We start from the raw sequence: 25,865 nt of genomic DNA, 5'->3' as shown, positions 1-25,865 counted from the left end.
TGACTATTACAGATAACATTGCTGTGAACATTTGTGTTTTTGTATGGACATAGGCTTTTATTTCTCTTGGGTAATACCTAGGAGTGGAATGGCTGGGTCATATGGTAGGGAATTTTAAATTTTTTTTAAGAAACTGCCATGCTGTTTTCCAAAGTGGTTGTACCATTTTACATTCCCACCACCAATGCATGAAAGTTCCAGTTGTTCCACATTCTCGGTAGTTGTGTCTTTTAAGCATATAGAGAAGTAAGAAGAAAACAGAAAGAGACATAAACCCTTTTGGCATTTTCCTCCCCCAAATAATGCATGTACATGGTTAGAAAATTCAAACATTGTAGTCAGGAATAAAATGAAAAGCAAAACCACTACCCAGAGGCAACTGTTGTTAAATCATTTTTTATCCTTTCTTCCAGAAAAACCTACACAGGCATCTACCAGCATATTTTTAGGTTTCTCTGCTCTTTCCCCTAGTTTACACAGAAAGAATCAAAGTATACACACAATCTGCACCTTGGCTTTTTTTCACTTTACAATTTATTTTAGAGGTATTTCCATATCAACACATTCTTTTTAATGGCTACATTGCAGAACATTTTTGCTATATGAAAACATGAATATGTTCCAGTGCAATTGATATAATAGGGAACTATTTTGAGTATAACGTGAACTTCACATTCGCTCATGCGTGATTTCATCTGCAAGAAATGCTAGGTGAATGCAGAAAACTGCACCTGCTGAATTGAGCCATGGCAAAAATACACAAGCCACACGCAGGCACACACCTCAGACATCCTCCAGCAACCTCAGTTTGCTGTGTTATGAGCCACACCCATCCACATCTGGTGTTACACTTTTCTGTTGATTTCAGATTAGCCTCCTTACCACTTCAAGGTAACTCAGCAAGCTGTAACTTTTCAATGCCCACTTCCACAAGCAAACTTGAGGTCTTTTTCAAGGCAAACTGCCAAGTTTATTGTAGCACTTAGGTATTTCTTAACCATTTAATGTGTAAAACTGTGCTGCCATTTTTACAATATTAGATGCCTTTTTTTATTTGATTCCCTTTTTTTCTTAATGTCAGTGATAAAATTTTTGAGTGTTGGGCTCAAACCCATTTTTCCCATAAGCCTTGTGGTTTCTGTTATGCAATTTTATACAGCATGGTGATTTTTAGGAATGCATATGTCACATTATAGTGGAACGGATTTATTCCATAGTATGAATGTACATAATTTCTTTTAATTTAAGTTTTGTTTTTAAAGATTACAAAATACATCATATGTATATTAAAGAGCACATATAATAAGGAGGTACGTTTTAAAGAATAATAATAAAGTAGCAAATACCTACTTAGCTATCACCCAGCTTAAGAAATAGATCAGTGGGACTTCCCTGGTGGCACAGTGGTTAACAATCCACCTGCCAACGCAGGGGACATGGGTTCGAGCCGTGGTCTGGGAAGATCCCACATGCTGCAGAGCAACTAAGCCTGTGCGTCGCAACGAAGAGTAGCCCCCGCTCTCCACAGCTAGAGAAAGCCCGCGCGCCATCAACGAAGACGCAACACAGCCATAAATAAATAAATAAATAAATAAATAATTTAAAAAATACATAGGAGATCACTAATACTTTTGAACCTCCTTGTGTTCCTCTCGCTGATCATTTTATACCTTTTTTGAATATCTGAAATATTTGATTAAAAAATTAAATTTGAAAGTGTTAACAGTCCGTGCCTCTGGTCTTACTAATGTTGATTAGGAACTGGTCTTCCTAAGGTTGATTCCCCAGGTGACTGCCTTGCCCTCCTGCAAGTGTACACACAGCATGCACACGCATACTTGGGGAAGGATAATCTGTAAATAGATTTCTGTTTAAAGTTAATGTATAGTGGGTTTGTCATTGTTATTATTTATAATGCCTTTATTGAGCTCTAATTCACATACTATAAAATTCACTCCTTTAAGCTCATGCAGCTCAATATCAAAAAAACAAACAACCCAATCCAAAAATGGGCAGAAGACCTAAACAGACATTTCTCCAAAGAAGATATACAGATTGCCAACAAACACATGAAAGGATGCTCAACATCACTAATCATTAGAGAAATGCAAATCAAAACTACAATGAGGTATCACCTCACACCAGTCAGAATGGCCATCATCAAAAAATCTACAAACAATAAATGCTGGAGAGGGTGTGGAGAAAAGGGAACACTCTTGCACAGTTGGTGGGAATGTACAGCCAATATGGAGAACAGATGGAGGTTCCTTAAAAAACTAAAAATAGAACTACCATACAACCCAGCAATCCCACTACTGGGCATATACCCTGAGAAAACCATAATTCAAAAAGAGTCATGTACCACAATGTTCATTGCAGCTTTGTTTACAATAGCCAGGACATGGAAGCAACCTAAGTGTCCATCGACAGATGAATGGATAAAGAAGATGTGGCACATATATACAATGGAATATTACTCAGCCATAAAAATAAATGAAACTGAGTTATTTGTAGTGAGGTGGATGGACCTAGACTCTGCCATACAGAGTGAAGTAAGTCAGAAAGAGAAAAACAAATACCGTATGCTAACACGTATATATAGAATCTAAAAAAAAAACAAGGTTCTGCAGAACCTAGGGGCAGGACAGGTATAAAGACGGAGATGTAGAGAATGGACTTGAGGACATGGGGAGGGGGAAGGGTAAGCTGGGACGAAGTGAGAGAGTGGCATGGACATATATACACTACCAAATGTAAAATAGCTAGTGGGAAGCAGCTGCATAGCACATGGAGATCAGCTCAGTGCTTTGTGACCACCTAGAGGGGTGGGATGGGGAGGGTGGAAGGGAGATGCAAGAGGGAGGAGATATGAGGATATATGTATATGTATAGCTGATTCACTTTGTTATACAGCAGAAACTAACACACCATTGTAAAGCAATTATACTCCAATAAAGATGTTAAAAAATAAAGAGAGTAAACAATGTAAAAAAACAATTCACTCCTTTAAAGTGTAATACTCGCGGGATTTTTTTGTTTTTTTTTTTTTAGTATATTAACAAAGTTGCGCAACCATCACTGTATCTAATTCCAGAAGAATTTCATCAATAGGTAGATTTTTGTAAATAGGTAGATTTTCTAGATTAGGCAGTGTTGCTAAAGAAAAACCAATTTTCTGAAAAATATCTTATGTTTTAAGGTACTTGTTTTCTTTCTAGAATCTCAGCTCTTGATAGAATGGCATGAGACTTATCCCCATAGGAGTGACTGTCAGTTTGAAGGCTCCAGTGAAAAAATCCCTATTTAGTGAAGTGTGCAAAATTAGGCTTAATTTATATATTCTCAGTGACTGTGGCCAAGAGTTTGACACAATCTTGATCTGGTCCAGTTCCTTTCTTTCCTTTTCAGCCCTTATTTGTAGACAAGTCTTTTTTTTTTCCTCTTTTTGCTTCTCTTGGAAAGGAAACTTTTATGGCTTCACAACTGAAACAACAAGATTGTCATATGCGTCAGAATTATCACTTTAGATAATTCCAGTGATTTTTGTCTGAAAGTGGCTCCAAGGAAGTTAATGGAATGTTATATGGCCTACCTTCTGTCAACTTAAGAAGAACTTACCGTAAATACATCAAAACCTGTAAACTTCCCAGATAGCTCAGTCTGTCTACAAAGAGTATGTTTAAGAGCTCGGGTAAAGGAAGGGTAAACCTACCTAAAGCCAGCTCTCCAGTTGTTGCACTAATGGATAGAAGCAGGGCGTTCATAATTTAGAATAGCTGTTTGATCCTAAGCTCTTTTTCTTGTTACTTTGTAAGACTGGAGACAGAATACTGTCCTGAGTGGATCCTGGGACAGACCTTATATAGCAACTTATGTAGTGTTAAGCAGTTTTATTTATAATAGGAAAGTAGGTGTTTTTGGCCTGGAAATATATAATACTTAAATAATGAAACAGTTTTTTTGAGCTCAGCTGTCTAACTGTCCCATTTTGCTCACCTCTTTACATGTCACACTGGGGATGGCCACATCAACCGAGTGGATCACATCAGTTTGATGCAAATGACCAACCTCTATCAGCTTCCCACCATTCTGGTCCAGTGTAAAATTGTGGCTATTTTTATTTAAAAGACCTATTTTTTCCCGTACCAGGTGAGTTGAAGAAACAGTGATTGTGTTGGCCGACACAGGGCTCAAACCTGTGTCACCTGCATTGGCAGGCGGATTCTTAGCCACCGCGCCACCAGGGAAGTCCCAGCATACAGTATTTGTTTTTCTCTTTCTGACTTACTTCACTCTATATGACAGACTCTAGCTCCATGCACCTCACTACAAATAACTCAATTTCATTTCTTTTTATGGTTGAGTAATATTCCATTGTATATATGTGCCACATCTTCTTTATCCATTCATCTGTCGATGGACACTTAGGTTGCTTCCATGTCCTGGCTATTGTAAATAGTGCTGCAGTGAACATTGTACATGTCTCTTTGAATTATGGTTTTCTCAGGGTATATGCCCAGTAGTGGGATTGCTGGGTTGTATGGTAGTTCTATTTTTAGTTTTTTAAGGAACCTCCATACTGTTCTCCATAATGGCTGTATCAATTTACATTCCCACCAACAGTGCAAGAGGGTTCTCTTTTCTCCACACCCTCGCCAGCATTTATTATTTGTAAATTTTTTGATGATGGCCATTTTCTGACCAGTGAGAGGTGACACCTCATTGTAGTTTCAATTTGCATTTCTCTAATGATTAGTGATATTGAGCATCTTTTCATGTGTTTGTTGCCAATCTGTGTATCTTCTTTGGAGAAATGTCTGTTTAGGTCTTCTGCCCATTTTTGGGTTGGGTTGTTTGTTTTTCTGGTATTGAGCTGCATGAGCTGCTTGTAAATTTTGGAGATTAATCCTTTGTCAGTTGCTTAGTGGGGAAATACTGTCTCCCATTCTGAGGGTTGTCTTTTCGTCTTGTTTATGGTTTCCTTTGCTGTGCAAAAGCTTTTAAGTTTCACTAGGTCTCATTTGTTTGTTTTTATTTCCATTTCTCTAGGAGGTAGGTCAAAAAGGATGTTTCTGTGATTTATGTCATAGAGTGTTCTGCCTATGTTTTCCTCTAAGAGTTTGATAGTGTCTGGCCTTACATTTAAGTCTTTAATCCATTTTGAGTTTATTTTTGTGTACGATGTTAGGGAGTGTTCTCATTTCATTCTTTTACGTGTAGCTGTCCAGTTTTCCCAGCACCACTTATTGAAGAGGCTGTCTTTTCTCCACTGTATATTCTTGCCTCCTTTATGAAAGATAAGGTAACCGTATGTGCGTGGGTTTATCTTTGGGCTTTCTATCCTGTTCCATTGATCTATATTTCTGTTTTTGTGCCAGTACCATATTGTCTTGATTACTGTAGCTTTGTAGTATAGTCTGAAGTCAGGGAGCCTGATTCCTCCAGCTCCGTTTTTCTTTCTCAAGATTGTTTTGGCTATTCGGGCTCTTTTGTGTTTCCATACAAACTGTGCAATTTTTTGTTCTAGTTCTGTGAAAAATGCCATTGGTAGTTTGTTAGGGGTTACATTGAATCTGTAGATTGCTTTGGGTAGTATAGTCATTTTCACAATGTTGATTCTTTCAATCCAAGAACATAGTATCTCTCTCCATCAGTTTGTATCATCTTTAATTTTTTTCATCAGTGTCCTATAGTTTTCCACATACAGGTCTTTTGCCTCCTAAGGTAGGTTTATTCCTAGATATTTTATTCTTTTTGCTGCAATGGTAAATGGGAGTGTTTCCTTAATTTCTCTTTCAGATTTTTCATCATTAGTGTATAGGAATGCAAGAGATTTCTGTGCATTAATTTTGTATCCTGCTACTCTACCAAATTCATTGATTAGCTCTAGTAGTTTTCTGGTAGCATCTTTAGGATTCTCTATGTATAGTATCATGTCATCTGCAAACAGTGACAGTTTTACTTCTTCTTTTCCGATTTGGATTCCTTTTATTTCTTTTTCTTCTCTGATTGCTGTGGCTAAAACTTCCAAAACTATGTTGAATAATAGTGGTGAGAGTGGGCAACCTTGTCTTGTTCCTGATCTTAGAAGAAATGGTTTCAGTTTTTCACCATTGAGAATGATGTTAGCTGTGGGTTTGTCATATATGGCCTTTATTATGTTGAGGTAGGTTCCCTCTATGCCTACTTTCTGGAGAGATTTTATCATAAATGGGTATTGAATTTTGTCAAAAGCTTTTTATGCATCTATTGAGATTATCATATGGTTTTTCTCCTTCAATTTGTTAATATGGTGTATCACATTGATTGATTTGCATATACTGAAGAATCCTTGCATTCCTGGGATAAATCCCACTTCATCGTGGTGTATGATCCTTTTAATGTGCTGTTGGATTTTGTTTGCTAGTATTTTGTTGAGGATTTTTGCATCTGTATTCATCAGAGATGTTGGCCTGTAGTTTTTTTGTGACATCTTTGTCTGGTTTTGGTATCAGGGTGATGGTGGCCTCATAGAATGAGTTTGGGAGTGTTCCTCCCTCTGCTGTATTTTGGAAGAGTTTGAGAAGGACAGGTGTTAGCCCTTCTCTGAATGTTTGATAGAATTCGCCTGTGAAGCCATCTGGTCCTGGGCTTTTGTTTGTTGGAAGATTTTTAATCACAGTTTCAATTTCAGTGCTTGTGATTGGTCTGTTTATATTTTCTATTTTTTCCTGGTTCAGTCTCGGAAGGTTGTGCTTTTCTAAGAATTTGTCCATTTCTTCCAGGTTGTCCATTTTATTGGCATAGAGTTGCTTGTAGTAATCTCTCATGATCCTTTGTATTTCTGCAGTGTCAGTTTACTTCTTTTTCATTTTTAATTCTGTTGATTTGCATCTTCTCCCTTTTTTTCTTGATGAGTCTGGCTAATGGTTTATCAATTTTGTTTATCTTCTCAAAGAACCAACTTTTAGTTTTATTGATCTTTGCTGTTGTTTCTTTCATTTCTTTTTCATTTATTTCTGATCTGATCTTTATGATTTCTTTCCTTCTGCTAACTTTGGGGTTTTTTTTTTGTTCTTCTTTCTCTAACTGCTTTAGGTGTAAGGTTAGGTTGTTTATTTGAGATGTTTCTTGTTTCTTGAGGTAGGGTTGTATTGCTATAAACTTCCCTCTTAGAACTGCTTTTGCTGCATCGCATAGGTTTTGGGTCGTCGTGTTTTCATTGTCATTTGTTTCTAGGTATTTTTTGATTTCCACTTTGATTTCTCCAGTGATCTCTTGGTTATTTAGTAGCGTATTATTTAGCCTCCATGTGTTTGTATTTTTTACTGTTTTTTTCCTGTAATTGATATCTAGTCTCACAGCGATTTGGTCGGAAAAGATACTTGATACGATTTCAGTTTTCTTAAATTTACCAAGGCTTGATTTGTGACCCAAGATATGGTCTGTCCTGGAAAATGTTCCATGAGCACTTGAGAAGAAAGTGTATTCTGTTGTTTGTGGATGGAATGTCCTATAAATATCAATTAAGTCCATCTTGTTTAATGTGTCATTTAAAGCTTGTGTTTCCTTATTTATTTTCATTTTGGATGATCTGTCCATTGGTGAAAGTGGGGTGTTAAAGTCCCCTGCTATTATTGTGTTACTGTCGATTTCCCCTTTTATGACTGTTAGCATTTGCCTTAGGTATTGAGGTACTCCTATGTTGGGTGCTTAAATGTTTACAATTGTTATATTTTCTTCGTGGATTGATCCCTTGATCATTATGTAGTGTCCTTCTTTGTCTCTTATAATAGTCTTTATTTTAAAGTCTATTTTGTCTGATATGAGAATTGCTACTCCAGATTTCTTTTGATTTCTATTTGCATGGAATATCTTTTTCCATCCCCTCACTTTCAATCTGTATGTGTCCCTAGCTAGGTCTGAAGTGGGTCTCTTGTAGACAGCATGTGTATGGGTCTTGTTTTTGTATCCATTCAACCAGTCTATGTCTTTTGGTTGGAGCATTTAATCCATTTACATTTAAGGAAATTATTGATATGTGTGTTCCTATTACCGTTTTCTAATTGTTTTTGGTTTGTTTTTGTAGGTCTTTTCCTTCTCATGTGTTTCCTGCCTAGAGAAGTTCCTTTAGCATTTGTTGTAAAGCTGGTTTGGTGATGCTGAATTCTCTTAACTTTTGGTTATCTGTAAAGGTTTTAATTTCTCCATCAGGTCTGAATGAGATCCTCGCTGGGTAGGGTAATCTTGGTTGTAGGTTTTTCCTATTCAGCACTTTAAATATGTCCTGCCACTCCCTTCTCACTTGCAGAGTTTCTGCTGAAAAATCAGCTGTGAACCTTATGGGTATTCCCTTACATGTTATTTGTTGCTTTTCCCTTGCTGCTTTTAATATTTTTTCTTTGCATTTAATTTTTGATAGTTTGATTAATATGTGTCTCGGTGTGTTTCTCTTTGGGTTTATCCTGTATGGTACTCTCTGTGTTTCCTGGACTTGATTGACTATTTCCTTTCCTATGTTAGGGAAGTTTTCAACTGTAATCTCTTCAAATATTTTCTCAGACCCTTTCTTTTTCTCTTCTTCTTCTGGGACCCCTATAGTTCGAATGTTGTTGCATTTAATGTTGTCCCAGAGGTCTCTGAGACTGTCCTCACTTCTTTTCATTCTTTTTTCTTTATTCTGCTCCCTGGCAGTTATTTCCACCATTTTATCTTCCAGCTCACTTATCTGTTCTTCTGCCCCAGTTATTCTGTTATTGATTCTTTCTAGAGTATTTTTAATTTCGGTAATTGTGTTGCTCATCACTGTTTGCTCTTTAGTTCTTCTAGATCCTCGTTGAATGTTTCTTGTATTTTCTCCGTTCTGTCTCCGAGATTTTGGATCATCTTTACTATCATTACTTTGAATTCTTTTTCAGGTAGGTTGCCTATTTCATCTTCATGTATTTGGTCTTGTAGGTTTTTACCTTGCTTCTTCGTCTGTAATGTATTTTTTTGTCGTTTCATATTTTTTTTGTTTTTTTGATGGGTGGTGCTGTATTCCTGTCTTACTGGTTGTTTGGCCTGAGATGTGCAACACTGGAGTTTGCAGGCAGTTGGATAGAGCTGGGTCTTGGTGCTGAGGTGAGGACCTCTGGGAGGGCTCACTCCGATTGATATTTTCTGGGGTCTGAGGTTCTCTGTTAGTACAGCGGTTTGGACTTGGAACTCCCACCACAGGAGCTCAGGCCCAACCTCCAGACTGAGAACCAAGATCCCGCAAGCTTTGTGGCATGGTTAAAAAAAAAAAGGGAAGAGAGAAAGAAAAAAAGGAGCAGTACAATATCAAAGAATAATAAAATAAAATTAGAAAGATAAAAAATGTATTAGTAGAAATAAAACTATAATTGAGACAACTGCAACAAGGTAAAAGAAAACCGCAACAGAAAAAAGAAAAAAAAAGAGGGGGAACAAGTCAAAAGGAGGGATCACTAACAAAATATAAAGAATAAAATAAAATTAGAAAAATAAAAGATTTATTAGGAAAAATAAAAAATATAAAAGAGTCAAGAACAATGAATCAACAAGGTAAAACAGAAGCCCAATCTAAAAGAGGAAAAAAGAAAAGAAAACGAAAAAAAAAAAGAAAAAAGCCTTGGCTTTGGGGGTGGAGTTTAGGTGGGGGTGGAACTTAGGGGCAGGGTTTAGGGTGGGGCGGGACCTAGGCCGGTGAGGGCAGTGACATTTGAGCATGGGGCGGGGCCTAGGCGGGGCACCGTTCAAGCCTGGGTACGGTTCTCTGTTCAGGACCTGCGCAGAAACGGAGAGGCAGCACGTGGAAAGGAGGGCCTCTGGAATGTGGAGTTCCCTGAAGTTTGGAGATAGGGCGCTGGGTGAGGGTGTGTGGGTGGGGTTTAGGCCCCGCGCATTGGAGGGGGACTGAGTGTAGAGGTGGGGCCCTGGGTGGGGGTGTGGGGCGGGGCTTGGGTTCTGCACAGCAGGAGGGAGGCTCTGAGGACAGAGGATTAGACCCAGGAGCCCAGCAGGCTTCCTGGTGCATAAGTGGACAGGGAAAGCGCTGGCCCCGTTCCCTTCCCTTCCTCCGTGCCCCTCCCCCACCGTCTCCCCCAGGGTCTGCCCCATCCCGCTGGCCCCCTAACCGTTGGTGGGTCCCACTGGGTGTAGGAACTCCTCCCCTACCCCAGCCGCCCCTCAGGGGTGCCGGTCCTGGAGGTCCGGCCTTACCTTTGCTCCCCTTTCCCTCCCTCCCACTCCCTCAGGACCCGCCCGGCTGGAGGGGGCCTAGGTGGGCAGAGGATCAGGCCCGGGATCTCAACAGGTTCCTGGGGGTCCAAGTGGACAGGGCAAACCTGGCCACGCTTCCTTTTGATCCTCTGCCCTCCCAGTGCTTCCCCAATTTCCCCCTTCTGGCGTGGGATCCCTTCCCCTCCCCTAGCCGCCCCTCTGGGGTGCCAGTCCCCTCCTGCCTCCACTTCTCCTCCCCCTTCACTCCCCCCATGCCACATGTCCTATCCGGTTAGTGGGGGTTCCTCCTGTCCCCTTTGGTGTCTGTGGTCCCCCACTGGTGCCTGGTAGGTGCCCTAGTTGTGAGGAAACGGGCATTCCGCGTCCTCCTAGTACGCCATCTTGACTCCACCTCTCCTGATCTCTTTTTTTAAATTTATTTTATTGAAGTTTAGTTGATTTGCAAGTTGTGTTAATTTCTGCTGTACACCAAAGTGATTCAGTTATACGTATGTATACATTCTTCTTTTTCATATTCTTTTCCGTTATGGTTTATCACAGGATATTGAATATAGTTCGCTGTGCTATACAGTAGGACCTTGTTGTTTATCCAGACAGAAGTTTTAAATTTCTCACCATTCTGAGTTAACATGATGAAATCTTGTGCCATCCCAGTTCTGTCCCACCTGGGATGTGAATCATCCCTTTGTCCTGTGTATTCTGCCCTTTAGTCACTTAGTAGCCATCTTGGTATCACATCAACTGTTGAGGTATCAGTGCTTGTGTTCAAGTCATCCTTATTTTACTTTATAATGGCACCAAAGTGAAAGAGTGGTTATGCTGGCAATTCAGATATGCCAAAGAGAAGCCGTAAAGTGCTTCCTTTAGGTGAAAAGATGAAAGTTAATAAGGAAAGAAGTTGTATGCTGAGGTTGCTAAGATCTGCCTTATGAACGAATCTTCCATCCATGAAATTGTCAAGCAGGAAAAAGAAATTCGTGCTAGTTTTTTTTTTTCACACCTCATATTGCAAAATTTATGGCTACGGTGTGTGAAGAGTACCTAGTTAAGATGGAAAAGGCATTAAATTTGTGGTGAAAGAGAAAAACAGAAGACAGGGTTCACTACTGTTCTTTGTTTCAGGCATCCACTGGGGTCTTGGAACGTATCCCCCACAGATAAGGGGGGACTGCGGTAGACTCGGTTTTGTGTATAAGACCTGGCTTAGAATAACTAGGATGGAGTTTTGTTTTTTTTTCTTTTTTAACATCTTTATTGGAGTATAATTGCTTTACAATGGTGTTTTAGTTTCTGCTTCATAACAAAGTGAATCAGCTATACATATACATATATCCCCATATCTCCTCCCTCTTGCGTCTCCCTCCCTCCCACCCTCTCTGTCCCACCCCTCTAGGTGGTCACAAAGCACCGAGCTGATCTCCATGTGCTATGCAGCTGCTTCCCACTAGCTATCTATTTTACATTTGGTAGTGTATATATGTCCATGCCACTCTCTCACTTTGTCCCAGCTTACCCTTCCCTCTCCCCGTGTCCTCAGGTCCATTCTCTACGTCTGTGTCTTTATTCCTGTCCTGCCCCTAGGTTCTTCAGAACCACTTTTTTTTTTTTTAGATTCCTTATATATGTGTTAGCATACGGTATTTATTTTTCTCTTTCTGACTTACTTCACTCTGTATGACAGAGTCTAGGTACATCCACCTCACTACAAATAACTCAGTTTCATTTAAGATGGAGTTTTTGTTGGTACCAACTTAAATGAAAATCAGAACAAAATCTTCTCTTCTCCCTTTTAGATTTCCCTTGATCTGAGTCTTTCCTATAAATAGGCTACTTCAGATAGCTTGTATTGTGAAAAATAAGCATAATTTTGGGAAGAAGATTTTCAGTTATCAGTATCAATGGGAGATGACAGCTCTATGAGTAATCTTCAAATAGAGGAAAAAATTTAAATTGACACTGAAATATATATTTTGATTTTTTTGAAAGGACTTCTTCATGCCTAATGATTTTTGTCAGTATAATATTAAAATGGTTATTCTTTCTCAGCATGCACATTGGGCAGTCTTTGAGAAGCCTGGATGGTGTTGGAGTAGAAGCTGCTGCTATTTTTAGTTTGCAAAGTATAATTCATGAAATGGATCATATGAATTTGGATTACTGAAAGTCAGTTGCATTTATATATTTGTAAAGGTCCAATGTTAGACCTATGCAGTTCAAATCACCTTGCTTCTGGATCTCCCCAATGCTCCGTTTATTGCTGGTAATAAAACCTTCTAGTCACGATGCACAGTTCTTTTAATACTCTGCTGGAAGTGATTCAGTTACACATATGCATATATTCATTCTTTTTCAGATTCTTTTCTGATAAAGGTATTCCCAGAATATTGAGTAGAGTTCCCTGTGCTATACAGTAGGTCCTTGTTGCTTATCTATGTTATATATAGTAGTATTCGTATGTTTACCCCAAGTTCCTGATTTATCCCTACCCCCCACCTTTCCCCTTTGGTAACCATAAGTTTGTTTTCCAAGTCTGTGAGTCTGCCTCTGTTTTGTAAGTTAGTTCATTTGCATCAATTTTTAGGTTCCACCTAGAAGTGATATCATACAATGTTTGTCTTGCTCTGTCTGACTTACTTCACTTAGTACAATCATCTCTGGGTCCATCCATGTTACTGCAATTGGCATTATTTTCTTCTATTTTGTGGCTGAGTCATATTCCATTGTATATATATATATGTATCACATATTCTTTACCTATATTCATATGTTGGTGGACATTTTGGTTGCTTCCATGTCTTCGCTATTGTAAGGAGTGTTGCAGTGAACATTGGGGGGGGGGGGGAATACCCTGCTGGACTGGATTTGTATCTGCTTGTATTTGGAAATGAAAACTGGTTTCTCCTTTTCCTCTGAGGATGCCTTTTGGCCACATCTCCATAGGTTTAGATATATTGTTTCCTTTTTGCTGATAATTTTTAAATAGTCTTATTGAAATTTCCTTCTTTCATATCATAGTGAGTGTTTGTTAATAATTTCATATTTAATTTTATCAAAATCAGAGAATATAGCTGTAACATATCCTAATTTTGCAGTAATTGAGACTTTCTTCATATAACTTATATAATTTAATTTAATGAATTTTTCTAGCTATTTAAAATATTTTTTGTTGGGTTCAGAGTTGTATGTATATATTAAATCTGGCTTGTAAATTGTACTATCTATATCATCTGTATTTTTATCTGTTGTTTTCTTGATCTTTTAAATTTCTGAGAGACATGTTCAAATTCTCCTCTTATGATTGTGATTTTCTTAAATTCTTGTATTTCTGGTTTGTTTTGTGTTTTGTATGTCTTGACATGATGCTGTTTGATTTATGGTTTATGACATATCTTTGCAATTGTGTCTTTTAATGGTAACATAATCTTTTTTGTATTAAATGGTTTTTGCCTTAAATTATTCTCTCTGCCAGTAATCTTGCCATGTATGCTTTTTGTTTGCATGTGTCTGTGTGTAATATCTTTGCATATCCCTTTATTTTAAACATTTAGCTATAATACCTTTGAAGGCATAGCAATATCAACAAATAGATTTGTAAGTATTATAGAAAGAATGATGAAAGCTAGTAGTTTGTTTCCTGTGGGTATGTATATTTTGGCATGTATTTTAGTTATCCCTTCATTTATTTATTCAGCAAATAATTTATTGAGACCTTCCAGGAACTTTGGAGAGGGAATATGGGGAGAGCTGTGTTTGGTAGTATGATCAGGGAAGGCCTTCTCTGATAAGGCGGGCATTTGAGCTGGCATCTGGTAAAGGTAACCTGGGGGAAGAGCATTCCAGGCAGAAGGAACCATAAGTCCAAAAACCCTAAGGAATGATTGAGGTGTTTTTGAGGAATAGAAGGAAAACCAAGGCTTTCTTAGTGGTGCAGTAGTTAAGAATCCGCCTGCCAATGCAGGGGACACGGGTTCAAGCCCTGGTCTGGGAAGATCCCATATGCTGCAGAGCATCGAAGCGCGTGCACCATAGCTACTGAGCCTGTGCTCTAGAGCCCGTGAGCCACAGCTACTGAGCCCACATGCCACAACTACTGAAGCCAGCACGCCTAGAGCCCGTGCTCCGCAACAAGAGAAGCCACTGCAATGAGAAGCCTGCACACTGCAACGAAGAGTAGCCCCCGCTTGCCACAACTAGAGAAAGCCCGCACACAGCAACAAAGACCCAACGCAGCCAAAAATAAATAAATGAAATAAATAAATTTAAAAAAGAATAAAAATAAAAAACATTTTAAGAAAAAGAAAGAAAATCAGTGTGTCTGGATCTTAATGATTAAGGATGGAGAAGCAGGCAGGGACCAATTCATGTAACATTTTATAGGTCATGTTAGGAAGTATGATTTTATTCTAAGAGTTATGGGAAGCCACTGGAAGATTTCAAGCAGGAGAGGGCATGTTCAGATATGTTTGTATAGTCCTTTTCTGAGCTGAGCTACAGTTTACATACAGTGAAATACACAGATTTTAAGTGTACAGTTGGAATGAGTTTTTAACGATTGCATGTACCCGTGTAACCTACACCTTTATTAAGATAAAAAATATTTCGGGGCTTCCCTGGTGGCTCAGTGGTTAAGAATCCGCCTGCCACTGCAAGGGACATGGGTTCAAGCCCTGGCCCGGGAAGATCCCACATGCCGCGGAGCAACTAAGCCCGTGCGCCACAACTACTGAGCCTGAGCTCTAGAGCCCGTGAGCCACAACTACTGAGCCTGCGTGCCACAACTACTGAAGCCTGCGCTCCTAGAGCCCGTGCTCTGCAACAAGAGAAGCCACGACAATGAGAAGCCCGCGCACCGCAACAAAGAGTAGCCCCCGCTCAGCGCAACTAGAGAAAGCCCGCGCACAGCAACGAAGACCCAACACAGCCAAAAAAAAAAAAAAAAAAAAAAAAAATTCGGTGGGCCCTGGTGCAGACATGGCCAAGTCCAAGAACCACACCACGTACAACCAGTCCCGAAAATGGCACAGAAATGGCATCAAGAAACCCCAGTCACAATGATATGAATCTCTTAAGGGGGTGGACCCCAAGTTCCTGAGAAATATGTGTTTTGCCGAGAAGCACAAGAAGGGCCAAAAGAAGATCCAGGCCAACAACGCCAAGGCCATGAGTGCACATGCTGAGGCTATCAAGGCCCTCGTAAAGCCCAAGGAGGTCAAGCCCAAGATCCCAAAGGGCGGCAGCCACAAGCTCAGTCAGCTTGCGTACATCGCTCACCTCAAGTTTGGGAAACAGGCTCGTGCCCGTATCGCTAAGGGTCTAAAGCCTTAAGGCTCTGCCGGCCAAAGGCCAAGGCCAAGGCCGCAGCTGCAGGTACAGCTGCAGCTCCAACTCCAGTCCAGCTCAGGCTCCCAAAGCTGCCTAGGCCCCCACAAAGGCTCCAGAATAGAGGCCTTTATCTACCAATGTGAGGGCAGAAGGACTGGTGTGACCCCTGGGCTGCTGTCTGCATGGGACTGGTGTCCTCCTGTGCTATTTGTACAAATAAACGGGGGAAAAAAAGATATAAAATATTTCTGTCACCCCAGAAAGAGTCTTTATTCCTCTTCTCAGTCAGTCTCCACTACCAGCACCCCAACTACTATTCTGTTTTTGTTCACCATAGATTAATTTGTGTGTTCTTGAACTTCATGTAAATAGGATCATTCAGTTTATGCTCCTATTATGTGTCTGGCTTCTTTTACTTACCATAATGAAGATTTATTCCTGTTGTTGGTTGTATCGGGAGTTCATTGGTTATACTACAATTTGTTTACCCATTCTCCTGTTTTGTTTTTTGTAGACATTTTTGACATGTCTATCTGGCTAATAGAGGAGAATGGATTCTCTCATTCACATGTTTAATAAAGGAGCACTAGTTGTCTTATTTACAGACGGGAAAATATTTTGTTTGAAATGAAAACTACAGAAAGGACAGGGCTAAAGAATTATAAAGTCATTATTAACATGTTAGGAGCATCTGTCTGTATGGAAGCAGATGGAAGATGATTGTACCTGCTGCTCCCCATCCCCCCTCTTAAATCAGATAGGAAAAGTCATCTTGAGTGAAAGCACGAAATACAGTGGTTCTGATGAGATTCAAATGCCATGAGGATCACAGAATTTTATATTGAGAAGATACCTCACTTAGTAAAGTTTCCAGGAACCTTATTTATCAGATTTTATTCCTTTACCCAAGAGTTGGCCATGTCTTGTATGATGTGGTGTTTGCAAGACAGGGTTCCAGGACTAGATTCTAGGTCTTCTCTAACATGAGAACTAAGACCTTTTACTAAGAATTTCTAGTGACTCTATATTACATAATTTTTGTGTTTAAATTGTACAATTTTTCTTTAAAAATTATTTTTCTTTTCAAAGTATAGAGCATTAAAAAGTTTTGTTTGTTTTTGGTATTTAACCTTTTTCAAAAACTTAGACTTGTTTATGTTATTTGAATGGGTGTGATACAGAGTGGTTTTGCTTTCTTACATTGTATTACAATACATGAGGGGAGGGGAATGTGTATTTTTAAAGTTTAAATTGACAGTGTTTACTTTTTATAAAGAAGCTATTTCAATGAGAGAACATTTTTAAATTAGAGGAATCAGCATTACATACATTTCTGTATTTGGATTTGGTCCCATGGTATGGAGAAAATCCTTTCTCCCAGACAAATTATGAACAGTAACTGATTTTCTTTTTTAACAGTTTACCACGTCAGTATTCTTTTCAATTTCATTTGATTCAAACCCTTAAGAGGATTAGTAGTACATTTTGTTTCAAAGTTGAACCTGACAATATCTAACAACTGTTCATATTTCCTTTTCATAAATCTCAAAGACAGACAAGAAGAATCCAAAACTTACTATTACATGGATCATTTGTTACACATTCCACATACTTACTTATTACATCATGGTGAGAGCATGCCTTGGCAGATGTGCCTAGCCTTAGGTAGCATATACTTGAATGTGGCATGTATGTCCTTTAGTATTGTTCTTGGTAGAACAGAAGCAGACCTCAATTACTAAAAATGTTCAGTACAGACCTAAATCTTCCTCAACATGTTTATCAGGAGGAGCTCAAACCTATGCCCAAAGATGACAGGAAAGGCTTTATTACAGGGGCTGCATGAAAATGTGAATTACCTTGGCAGCATAAGTTAATTCATTGGTGGTTTCTTTCTTACCCACCCCACCCCCTTGCACCTCCAAAATCTTCTCTTTTTTCCCTTCTATTCTCTCAGTTTTAGAGCACAAGTCAAAAGAGAATTTTGCTTTATCCCTTAAGTGAGGGTAAAACAAAATACTGTTTTCTTCAAGAATCCCCAACCTTTTGGGGGAGGAGCCACCATTACTCCTGAGAGTACTTGGGGAGAGAGGGGTTGTGGGAAGAGAATATGGAGATTATGAAGTCCGCTGAATGGATGAGTGAAGGTGATGCTGGATTCACTCATTTTTACAGATAATCTAGTAAGACTATTGGTAAACTGTAGAAGACAGGTGGTCACTGAGGAAATGGTATGGTGCAAAGCAGATTGGATATCTGCTATGATGTATCTACTTCTGATACCAGGTTTATCTTGATAGTAGGAGGTTTTGTTGTTGTTGTTCTTTTTCTATCTGCATTAAAGAAAAAGGAGTGAGGTTTATTGATTTTTTTTTTAACATTTTAAATTTTATTTATTTATTTATTTATTTATGGCTGTGCTGGGTCTTCGTTTCTGTGCGAGGGTTTTCTCTAGTTGCGGCGAGCGGGGGCCACTCTTCATCGCGGTGCGCGGGCCTCTCACTATCGCGGCCTCTCTTGTTGCGGAGCACAGGCTCCAGACGCGCAGGCTCAGTAATTGTGGCTCACGGGCCTAGTTGCTCCGCGGCATGTGGGATCTTCCCAGACCAGGGCTCGAACCCGTGTCCCCTGCATTGTCAGGCAGATTCTCAACCACTGTGCCACCAGGGAAGCCCAGGTTTATTGATTTTTAAGAAAGTATTATTTATGTAACTGCCCAAGATTTTTTCAGGTTGTCTATAACTAGTTGCCGACCAAATGGAGAAGGCTAAAAGAACAATACCCTACTCTCACTTTTTATAAGCTTTAAAACAGAAAATAATAGTTGGATTCAGGACTTCTCCAAAAATACTCATTTATATTTTAAATTAGAGCAGGTAGGTAATGATTGTGAACAAACATTAAATGGCTTGATTTAGGATGTTTATAAATGCTGGGGGGGGGCAGGTAGGACATTTTAAAACTTAGGGCCATTATACAAAATAACAATTATAAGAAAAATGTTCTAGATCCAGGATTTACATACATATCATTACATAATGAGTCTCTCCCAGCTGAATCAAGTGAGTCTACCTCAGAGATGGGTGAAAGAACTGGACTAAGAGCTGAGAGGCTTTTAAATTGTTATTTCTGTTTTAACTTTGAGTGAATAAAAAAATAATTATTTTTGAGTTATATTTTATTTTCATTAATTTTATTTTAAAACTGTGTATTACCTCAATAAATACATTTTGTGTATTTTTGCCTTTGGTTAGGTAAATAATCTCCATCAGTGGTAGAGGAGAGGTTTGGAAATTAGGGAGCTCTTCTTGTCTTTTCTGTCATAGATCAATCTTCTAAGGGGCAACTCATCTAACCTCCCTGGACCTGTTTTCTTATCTGTCAGTAGACCCTCGCTGCCCAGTAAGAGACCCACTAACCACAGGTTGTTATTGAGCCTTTGTAATGTGGCTAGTCCAAATTAAGGTGTACTCTAGGTTTAAAAGACTTAGTACAAAAGTAAGAATGTAGAATATCTTATTGCTAATTTGTTTATATTGATTATATCATTGGAATGATAATATTTTGGGTACATTGGTTAAATAAAATGTATTATTAAAATTAATTTCACCCATTTCTTTTTCTTTTTTTAAATGTGGGCACTAGAAAATGTTTATTTCCGTTTGTGGCTCACATTATGTTGCTTTTGGATAGTGCTGATCTGTACAGCATTTCCTAAACTGACCATGAAATATTAATAAGTGCTCAATGAAACACAGTTTGGAAGAGGAGCGGTGTCCAGTGGAACTTTCTGCAGTGATAAAATGGTCTGCATCTCTGTTGTCCAATTTAGTAGCTACTGGCCCTGATGGCTATTGAGCACTTGAAATGTGGCTAGTGTTCTGAAATGTAGGAAAAGGAACTGAATTTTAAATATTATTTAATTTTAATTAACTTTAAGGAGCCACGTATGGCTAGTGGCTAATGTATTGGGACAGTGCAGATCTAAAGATTTATGGGACGGTTTTGTTTAGAGACTTGTATACCTAGGACTTGTTTACCTTATTGCAAGCTTGTTAGTTTAATATAAGTCTATACAGTTTGTGTTTATTATGAATAATAATAAATGATCAGTAACAATAATATTTATTAAGTACTTGTTATATAGCATGTACTATGTAAATACCAGAGAGAGGATTTGTATAATAAATTATTTACTGAGGATTTGTATAATAAATTGTTTACTGAGTTATATTGCTCGTATTCTGTAATATATTTGATGCATTGTGGTTTCCAGGATATTGTGGGCTTACCATGTTTTCATCAAAATCTGGTTTCTTTTCTTTCTATATGAGGTCCCTTCTGGGAAAGCCTGGCTCCTTTTGGAAGGTCTGAACAATGTGCTGCCTTGTTAAAGGATTTTCTTTTGAAAGGGAAACGCATGCTTTGTAACAGATGATGATTTTTTTTCAGTGAACTTTTGAAGTTAGTTATGTTTTTAGCTTTAAAAGGGATGTGTGTGTATTTACACAGACTTATAAATATCAGTATTATGTAATATTTATTCCTTTTGTATGTGTGTACACATATAAGTATTGATATCAAGCAGTGTTATTAATTAATGTATTATTGCTTCACAGTGAAGAACGAATGTCATCATGTCTGGAATCAAGCGAACAATCAAAGAAACTGACCCTGATTATGAGGATGTATCTGTGGCCCTGCCAAATAAGCGGCATAAAGCAATTGAGAATTCAGGTAGAAATTCACTTGCCTTAGGAAATTATTTCTTTGTTGACATATGCCTCCCTATAAGATTTATAGGAACTAAAATGAAATGCATGTCCATTATTGTGTATATTTTGAAGAGGTTTGTGAGAGGGATTAGCTAAGTGCTCTGTTTAGTAGTAATATACCATGTGTGGCATAAAAGGCTGGAACATAATCAGGTAGACTGTGAAAGCATCAGTAATGAGACAGGCTCTAAGTTTTAGCTATCATTGTATGTTAGGTGTAATCATAAAGTCTTAGCAATGTGTGTACTACAATGTGGTATCATGTGAGATGATTATAGGTGGTACATGAATTAAGGTTTTTTATTTTAATAGTTAGTGTTAATGTCTATAGAAAAGATAATGGTCTTATCAGACTTGCAGTTTCATGGCTACTGCTTAGGATAAGGCTAACTTTTTTTTTTTTTTTTTTTTTAATTCTATTGGAGTATAGTTGATTTTAAATGTTGTGTTAGTTTCAGGTGTACAGCAAAGTGATTCAGTTATATACATACATATAGTCATTCTTTTTTAGATTCTTTTCTCATATAGATTATCACAGAATGTCGAGTAGAGTTCCCTGTGCTATACAGTAGGTCCTTGTTGGTTATCTATCTTATGTATAGTAGTGGGTGTATCTTCATCCCAAGCTCCTTATTTATCCCTCCCCCCAAGGGCTAACACTTTTTAAAAATACTATTTAATGGCGTTAATTAGATGTTTCACATGGTTCTCAGATGTGGTAGGTAACTTGAAGGTGGGATATGAATGATGGAAATTTGGGAAACACTGATCTCTGCACTTAGCTGGTGGTGGCTTAGTTAAGGCTCAGAGGCATTAAATTACTTGCCCAAGATCATTTAATTAGTTGAAGACCAGATCATCTGTAGTTACCCAGAATGTTTTAAGCTGTCTCAAAAAAAGTGGCTATATTTGAGTTTCTAATACAAAATATTGCTAAAATTCATTACTGTTTATTTAAAAAATAAATCTATGTAAGTTATTACAGCTAGATGAAGAAGGTCTCAAAGTCATAGATAAGGTGCTGCAGCTCCACAGAGATCAGAGCCCCAAGGTTAAGTGGTGAAGGAAATTCCTGTCTGTGTAAGTGCAGTCAAGTCATATGTACCCCACAAAAGTCTCTGTGTACCGGAAATGATCAAATCCAGTTCCAAACAATAAAAACATTTCACTGAAACTTTTCTCTCCGTTCAGTTGTAATTTTATTTACAAGGATATATCATTTGCTTTCAATAACAAGTCAGATAAATATGAAAGTATCATGAAACTTAAATTCATTATTCAAATGCATCACATGGCGTATCTTTTTTGTAATAAAAATAAGAAAAGGGAAAACTTACTGTTTTAGGAAACATCGTAATTTCAATTTAAATCTAATGTAAGTTCCCAAATACGTAGCCTAAGCAGGGACAGTTTTTTGTTACTAAGTGCCAATTTGCCGTTCTTCTTCTTGGTGTCCATTCTCAACCTAATTCCTAATAAAGATTTTATTTTTATTCTTCAGAATTTTTCTCAAAGTAGGTTTGGTAGGATGCTTCCCTTTTCTTTTCTTTTTTTTTTTTTTTTTAATATAAATTTATTTATTTATTTACTTTTGGCTGCATTGGGTCTTCGTTGCTGCACACGGGCTTTCTCTAGTTGCGGCGAGCGGGGGCTACTCTTCGTTGTGGCGCGCGGGCTTCTCATTGCACTGGCTTCTCCTGTTGCGGAGCACGGGCTCTAGGCATGTGGGCTTCAGTAGTTGTGGCACACGGGCTTCAGTAGTTGTGGCTCGCGGGCTCTAGAGCGCAGGCTCAGTAGTTGTGGTGCACGGGCTCAGTTGCTCTGTGGCATGTGGGATCTTGCTGGACCAGGGCTTGAACCCGTGTCCCCTGCATTGGCAGGTGGATTCTAAACCACTGCGCCACCAGGGAAGTCCCAGGATGCTTCCCTTTTCTTATATGGTTTTATTTTGTTTGGCTTTAGTTTTCCTTATTTCATGAAAGAGATAATTTAGAATTGCTTTTTTCTGAGAAGCTTATGATAAAACAGCCTGCATTGATAACAGTCTCTGACTTTTAGCCTCCCCTAAGATTATCTGCTGGTTTCTAAATATATACAAGGTTTATATATACAAGGATACATACAGTAATACTAGAAAAAACTCTTTTCATCAGATATGAGGAAAGCTTAGTCATTTGCTTCAATGCAGGCATATCCACAAGAATGCTTATACCAGCACTAGTTTTATTTATTTATTTATTTATTTAACATCTTTATTGGAGTATAATTGCTTTACGGTGGTGTGTTAGTTTCTGCTGTATAACAAAGTGAATCAGCTATACGTATACATATATCCCCATATCTCCTCCCTCTTGCGTCTCCCTCCCACCCTCCCTATCCCACCCCTCTAGGTGGTCACAAAGCACCGAGCTGATCTCCATGTGCTATGCGGCTGCTTCCCACTAGCTATGTATTTTACATTTGGTAGTGTATATATGTCCATGCCACTCTCTCACTTCGTCCCAGCTTCCCCTTCCCCCTCCCCGTGTCCTCAAGTCCACTCTCTACATCTGCGTCTTTATACCTGTCCTGCCCTAGGTTCTTCAGAACCATTTTTTTTTTAGATTCCATATATATGTGTTAGCGTACGGTATTTGTTTTTCTCTTTCTGACTTACTTCACTCTGTATGACAGACTCTAGGTCCGTCCACCTCACTGTAAATAACTCAATTTCATTTCTTTTATGGCTGAGTAATATTCCATTGTATATATGTGCCACATCTTCTTTATCCATTCATCTGTCGATGGACACTTAGGTTGCTTCCATGTCCTGACTATTGTAAATAGAGCTGCAGTGAACATTGTGGTACATGTCTCTTTTTGAATTATGGTTTTCTCAGAGTATATGCCCAGTAGTGGTATTGCTGGGTCATATGGTAGTTCTATTTTTAGTTTTTTAAGGAACCACTATACTGTTCTCCATAGTGACTGTATTAATTTACATTCCCACCAACAGTGCAAGAGGGTTCCCTTTTCTCCACACCCTCTCCAACATTTATTGTTTGTAGATTTTTTGATGATGGCCATTCTGGCCGGTGTGAGGTGATACCTCATGGTGGTTTTGATTTGCATTTCTCTAATGATTAGTGATGTTGAGCATCGTTGCATGTGTTTGTTGGCAACCTGTATATCTTCTTTGGAGAAATGTCTATTTAGGTCTTCTGCCCATTCTTGGATTGGGTTGTTTGTTTTTTTGATATTGAGCTGCATGAGCTGCTTGTAAATTTTGGAGATTAATCCTTTGTTAAGTTGCTTCATTTGCAAATATTTTCTCCCATTCTGAGGGTTCTCATTTTGTCTTGTTTATGTTTTCCTTTGCTGTGCAAAAGCTTTTAAGTTTCATTAGGTCCCATGTGTTTATTTTTATTTCCATTTCTCTAGGAGGTGGGTCAAAAAGGATGTTTCTGTGATTTATGCCATAGAGTGTTCTGCCTATATTTTCCTCTAAGAGTTTTATAGTGTCTGGCCTTACATTTAGGTCTTTAATCCATTTTGAGTTTATTTTTGTGTATGGTGTTAGGGAGTGTTCTAATTTCATTCTTTTACGTGTAGCTGTCCAGTTTTCCCAGCACCATTTATTGAAGAGGCCGTTTTTTTCTCCATTGTATATTCTTGCCTCCATTATCAAAAATAAGGTGACCATATGCCAGCACTAGTTTTAAATTGGCAGTCTAGTGGCATATTTTACGGGGAGAAAATGACGTGGGTGATCAAGGGTCCAAATTTTCTCTGCAATTTTTTTTACACCCCAAAGCATGGGTGGTGATTTTTTCATATTACAAACACAGGATTATTATGCAAAATCCCAGGTTTTTCAAGCAGTCATTCGACTCTTCTTTTTTTATTCTCTTGTAATCAAACTACATTTCATATCTGATGTTTTTAACTCTTTGAATTGTATATTACCCTGAGTAGTCAATTGCCTTCAGAGACATTTTCTTTCCTTTTGAATTCTTTCTTTGCTGGTTCCTTCAGGTAGTTGTAATCAGAAACTGCTGAATTGCATGCTAGATCCTAACTTCCTGCCTTCTTATGAACTGCTCTTGTGTCACAGACTACTTCTTCTTCTAGCTAACTCTTTACTTTCTTTTTCCTTGGGGTTATGGTTTTTCAGAAGTCACCACGTATTTCTCTCGGAATCTTCATGGGTTTCTTTTTCTTTTTTGGTAATTTTATTTTATTTTATTTTATTTTTTTAATTTATTTATTTATTTTTGGCTGTGTTGGGTCTTCGTTTCGGTGCGAGGGCTTTCTTTGGTTGTGGCGAGCGGGGGCCACTCTTCATCGCGGTGAGCGGGCCTCTCACTGTCGCGGCCTCTCTTGTTGCGGAGCACAGGCTCCAGACGCGCAGTCTCAGTAGTTGTGGCTCACGGGCCCAGTTGCTCCGCGGCATGTGGGATCTTCCCAGACCAGGGCTCGAACCCGTGTCCCCTGCATTGGCAGGCAGATTCTCAACCATTGCGCCACCAGGGAAGCCCGGTAATTTTATTTTGATGTGACTTCAAACAGAAAAATTGCAAGGAGAATTTGTATGTCTTTTGTCCAGATTAATTCACCAGTTGTTTACATTTTGCCTCATTTGGTTTATCATTCTTTTCCCCCACCCTCAATCCATACACACACATACTACACAAATGCATGTATGCACGCAGGTATATATGCACATCATTTTTTCAAAATCATCTGAAGATACATTAGACACTTGTAAACACTTGTGTATTTCCTAAGGACAAATTTCTTATGTAATCACAGTACAATTATCAGAAGCAGGAAATTTTAACATTTTACATTACATTATCTAATCTCCTGTCCATATTCAAGTTTTACCAGTTGTCCCAGTATTTTATAACTATTCCCCCTCTCCAGGATCACACAATGCATTTAGTTATTATATCTCTTTAGTCTCTTTTAATCTCCTCAACTTTTCTTTGTCTTTCTTGACTTTAGTATTTGAATGTATAGGCCAGTTATTTTGTACAGTGTCCTTCAATTTAGGTTTGTCTGATGTTCGCTGTGATTAGATTCAGCGTTTTTACCAGGAACGCCACAGAGTGGTGGAGACTTGTCAGTACATCATATCAGAAAACATGCGAGGTCAGTTTGCTTGAGTATTTGGTGATGTTAACTTTTCATTATTGATTAAGGTGATGACCATTAGGTTTCTCCACTTCAGAGTTACTGTTCCTGGGTTTCTTTTGTTGCTTGCTGACTTGAATCAAGGCGGCAACTGATTAATTAGACCTTGGATTATTGTATGTTCTTTGTGCAGCTCGAGATGCTGCTGTGCAGAAGATTGAGACTATTATCAAGGAACAATTTGCACTTGAAATGAAGAATAAGGAACATGAAATTGAGGTCATTGACCAGGTATAATGATGTTAAATTAAAAATAAAGGAACAGAACTATTGAAAAAAAAACTACATGTGATGAATTTTTAAAAATCTGTTGAGATGGAATTATGGTGTATTTTTCCCCTTTGCTGTTCTTTTAAAAGGAGCTTTCTC

At 38.5% G+C, this 25,865-nt stretch overlaps 1 protein-coding gene and 1 pseudogene across 3 annotated transcripts in view; both read left to right on the top strand.

Annotated features, from left to right (window-relative positions):
• YEATS2 (YEATS domain containing 2) overlaps positions 1-25,865 on the top strand; it is a 108,583-nt gene that overhangs the window by 7,129 nt on the left and 75,589 nt on the right. For all 3 annotated transcript variants that reach the window (XM_061194433.1, XM_061194432.1, XM_061194434.1), the window contains exons 2-3: positions 20,166-20,283; positions 25,630-25,727. In XM_061194433.1, the coding sequence (XP_061050416.1) occupies positions 20,184-20,283; positions 25,630-25,727 (198 nt within the window). In that variant the 5' untranslated portion in view covers positions 20,166-20,183. The remainder of the gene's footprint in view (positions 1-20,165; positions 20,284-25,629; positions 25,728-25,865) is intronic.
• Positions 15,183-15,667, top strand: LOC133093481 (large ribosomal subunit protein eL29-like; annotated as a pseudogene).

The sequence above is a fragment of the Eubalaena glacialis genome, chromosome 6, assembly GCF_028564815.1.
Source record: "Eubalaena glacialis isolate mEubGla1 chromosome 6, mEubGla1.1.hap2.+ XY, whole genome shotgun sequence".
Taxonomy (NCBI): domain Eukaryota; kingdom Metazoa; phylum Chordata; class Mammalia; order Artiodactyla; family Balaenidae; genus Eubalaena; species Eubalaena glacialis.
The sequence above is the reverse complement of the archived record's forward strand: the minus strand, read 5'-3'. Positions and strand labels throughout refer to the sequence as shown.